This window comes from Belonocnema kinseyi, chromosome 1 (genome assembly GCF_010883055.1).
Source record: "Belonocnema kinseyi isolate 2016_QV_RU_SX_M_011 chromosome 1, B_treatae_v1, whole genome shotgun sequence".
Taxonomy (NCBI): domain Eukaryota; kingdom Metazoa; phylum Arthropoda; class Insecta; order Hymenoptera; family Cynipidae; genus Belonocnema; species Belonocnema kinseyi.
This window is the reverse complement of record NC_046657.1, coordinates 45266948-45269796: the sequence shown is the minus strand read 5'-3', so window position 1 is coordinate 45269796 and position 2849 is coordinate 45266948. Positions and strand designations below refer to the sequence as shown.

The 2849-nt window shown below is 33.1% G+C and overlaps 1 protein-coding gene across 1 annotated transcript in view; it reads left to right on the top strand.

Moving 5' to 3' along the window:
• The first annotated feature begins 1293 nt into the window (after positions 1-1293).
• LOC117177677 overlaps positions 1294-2849 on the top strand; it is a 6081-nt gene continuing 4525 nt past the window's right edge. Inside the window, exons 1-3 of the mRNA XM_033368508.1 lie at positions 1294-1332; positions 1466-1670; positions 2038-2268. Coding sequence (XP_033224399.1) covers positions 1294-1332; positions 1466-1670; positions 2038-2268 — 475 coding nt within the window. The remainder of the gene's footprint in view (positions 1333-1465; positions 1671-2037; positions 2269-2849) is intronic.

Below are 2849 nucleotides of genomic sequence, written 5' to 3'. Positions count from 1 at the left end.
GCAGAATTCATAGTAATAAAAGAATTCTCAGAATTCATGTAACACCCGGATTTCATGGAATTCATTGAATTCGCGGAATTCATGAAATTCAATCAATTGAAGGAATTCATGGGATTCATTAACCTAAAGGAATTGACTGAAATCAAGGAATTACCGGAGTTGATAAAATTTACAGAATTCACGGAATTCATAAAAATAAAAGAATTCTCGGAGTTCATGTAACACCTGGAATTTCCGAAATTCATGCAATTCATAGAATTCCAGAGATTAAAGGAATTCACGGAATTAATTGAATTTAAGGAATTTGACAGATGCCTCAATAATGCATTTGTTTATTAAATTTGTTTAAAAAAAATCATAAAATTGATCAAAAAGTGATGAATTTTGCTGAAATTGTTATGAAGTTCCCAACTAGAAAGACTGCCATTGAAAAAACAAAATTTTTCTGTCAAAAAACGCTCAAATAATGCATTTGTTCATTAAATTTGTTTAAAAAATCATAAGATTAATCAACACATAAATCTTGCTAAAATTATTATAAATTTCCAAATTAAAATAAATTGACCCAGAAAAAAACGAACCTTTCTTTCGAAAAATGCCTGATTACTGCATTTGTACATTAAATTGGTTTATAATATAAACGTGTATTTATGGAAAACCGTAGAGAATTTTTTCTTAACAAATTATTTGTTGATAACAAATTTTCTTTGTATATTGTCTAATATTTGAATATCTTTAGCTAATGCTATTTTATGATACTTAAGCGATTTCAACCATTCAAAGGGAACTTTCAGGATCATTGAGAGGATTTTTTCAACAAGTATTTTGTATAGCGATCTCTTTCCTTTTCGTCTTTTGTTTGTTCAAAAATGATTATGTTGTAAGACGAAAAAGAAAAATGTTTAAAAATTGATAAGCGCAAAATTTGGAATAAGAGAAAAACACAAGTAAGTTTTAGCCTGTAATAATTTTTATTTAATATTAATTTAGTAATAATTTCTTTATTTTAATAAAATTTCAAAAATCGTTCAAGGGATGATTCCCTTCTTTGATGGAAAAAATATGTCCATCACTATGTTTGATGATCACTGTTGATCCGCCATTTGGTTAATTGACCCTTCTGATATCTCATGCATAATAATGTTAATTAAAACAAAAATAACTGGAGAAGCGAGACAAAATATTCAGCATAGAAAAGGGATCACTTTAGATGAAATATTTAGAACCTTAAATCGAATCTATTCTAAAAAAGAAAACATAAGTCAACTTATGCAGAATCTAGCTAATGTCAAAATGAAACCGGGTGAAACTGTCCAAGAATATGGAGCAAGAGTAAACCTGAATCTGAATACATTAGTTCCTCAAGTTTTTGAAAATATTCCAGGGAAAGAGGGTATTGGAATGTGTAAAGCTTACAGCAATAGGAAATTTCTTACGTGGTTTAGATTATAATATTTATTTCCAGATAAGAAATACAGAGATAAATAAACTAGACAAAGCCATTGTACTCGCGAATCAGGATGATCTTAAGTTAAAAAGTTGGAAGAGAGTACACATGGGAGCGTCAGCACCCGAAGCTGCTTCGACTTCTAATGTAGGACAAAACCTGATACCGCTATTTAAATCTAATAAGAGAATAGCATATTTGCGGACTGAAAATAAATTTAAAGGTAAAAGTAATTGGATCAGTAAGGTAGAATGTTTTTACTGTAACAAGCTTAGGACATTTTAAAAAAGATCGCCCTGAATTGACAAACAAAGGATTTGTAAAGGGCAGAAAGGAATCTGATTTTCATTATTATGACAGGAATAATTGTATTTTCGAGAATAGCGTATCCAGAGAGATGAAACGCTTAAGGAAAGAGTTCAAGAAATTGAAGAAGCAACAGGCGCTTACCAGGCAGCAGGTTCTTACCTGTTAGCTTTTCCTGCTTTTTAATTAAATGCGCCATAGGCTCTAACCTACTGACGTACAACAGCTTATCTGTTGGCCTCGATTTTAATTGTACTTAAAAGCTTCTTTTGTCTTTTAATTAGGAAGCCGTGATACAGACTCAGAAGCCGATCGTCGAAGACATCAAAGGCGCTCTTCCAGCATACAATCAGGTCGTCGACTTCTGTTAGATAGCCCTTCATATACTTCTCCGGGGTCACCCCTCTCAAATAAAGACTCGAATAGTCATCATTTCGAAGACCCACACAGCAGTATTGCTTTTACTCAGAAAAATAGTTCTTCTGTAGATCCAGCGATACTTAAAGTCAATGAAGGTGCATCGAATTCTGATCTTTAGAAAACAATTTCATTTGGGCCAGATGATATTGGAGTCGTGGAAGATTTAGGTTCGGAAATTTTTTGATGAAATTGGCAAAAGAGTAGCGGACAAGAGAATTCTAGCTCCGGCTATTCCAAACAGCATAACAGTTCGACTTGAAGGTATTTTGAAGAATGCTCTTCCAAAAGATGAAAAAGAAAAGTTAATCAAGAATCATGTCCCACCTAAGAATTGCGTTCTGTTTGATCCACCTAAACTCAACGAAGAGATTCAAATTTCAATACATAAAACATCGTCAAAGCGAGATGTGCGCTTATTTGAAAAACAGAGGAAAATAACTGCCTACCTATCCATATTGGGCAGCTCTATGGTTGATATAATTAATGACAAGAAACTGAATGAAGATTCCCAAAAATTATTTTCAACGCAAACTTCGTTGTTAAAAAAAGTCAGAGAGGCCGCGCGGTTGTTGGCAGATTTACCAGGTGTATACATATGAAACCGGTATTGCCATCTAGCGGCCAGTAGGCACACTTGTAGGCACTGTCGGAACTTACCATTTGTGCTAATTGGCGT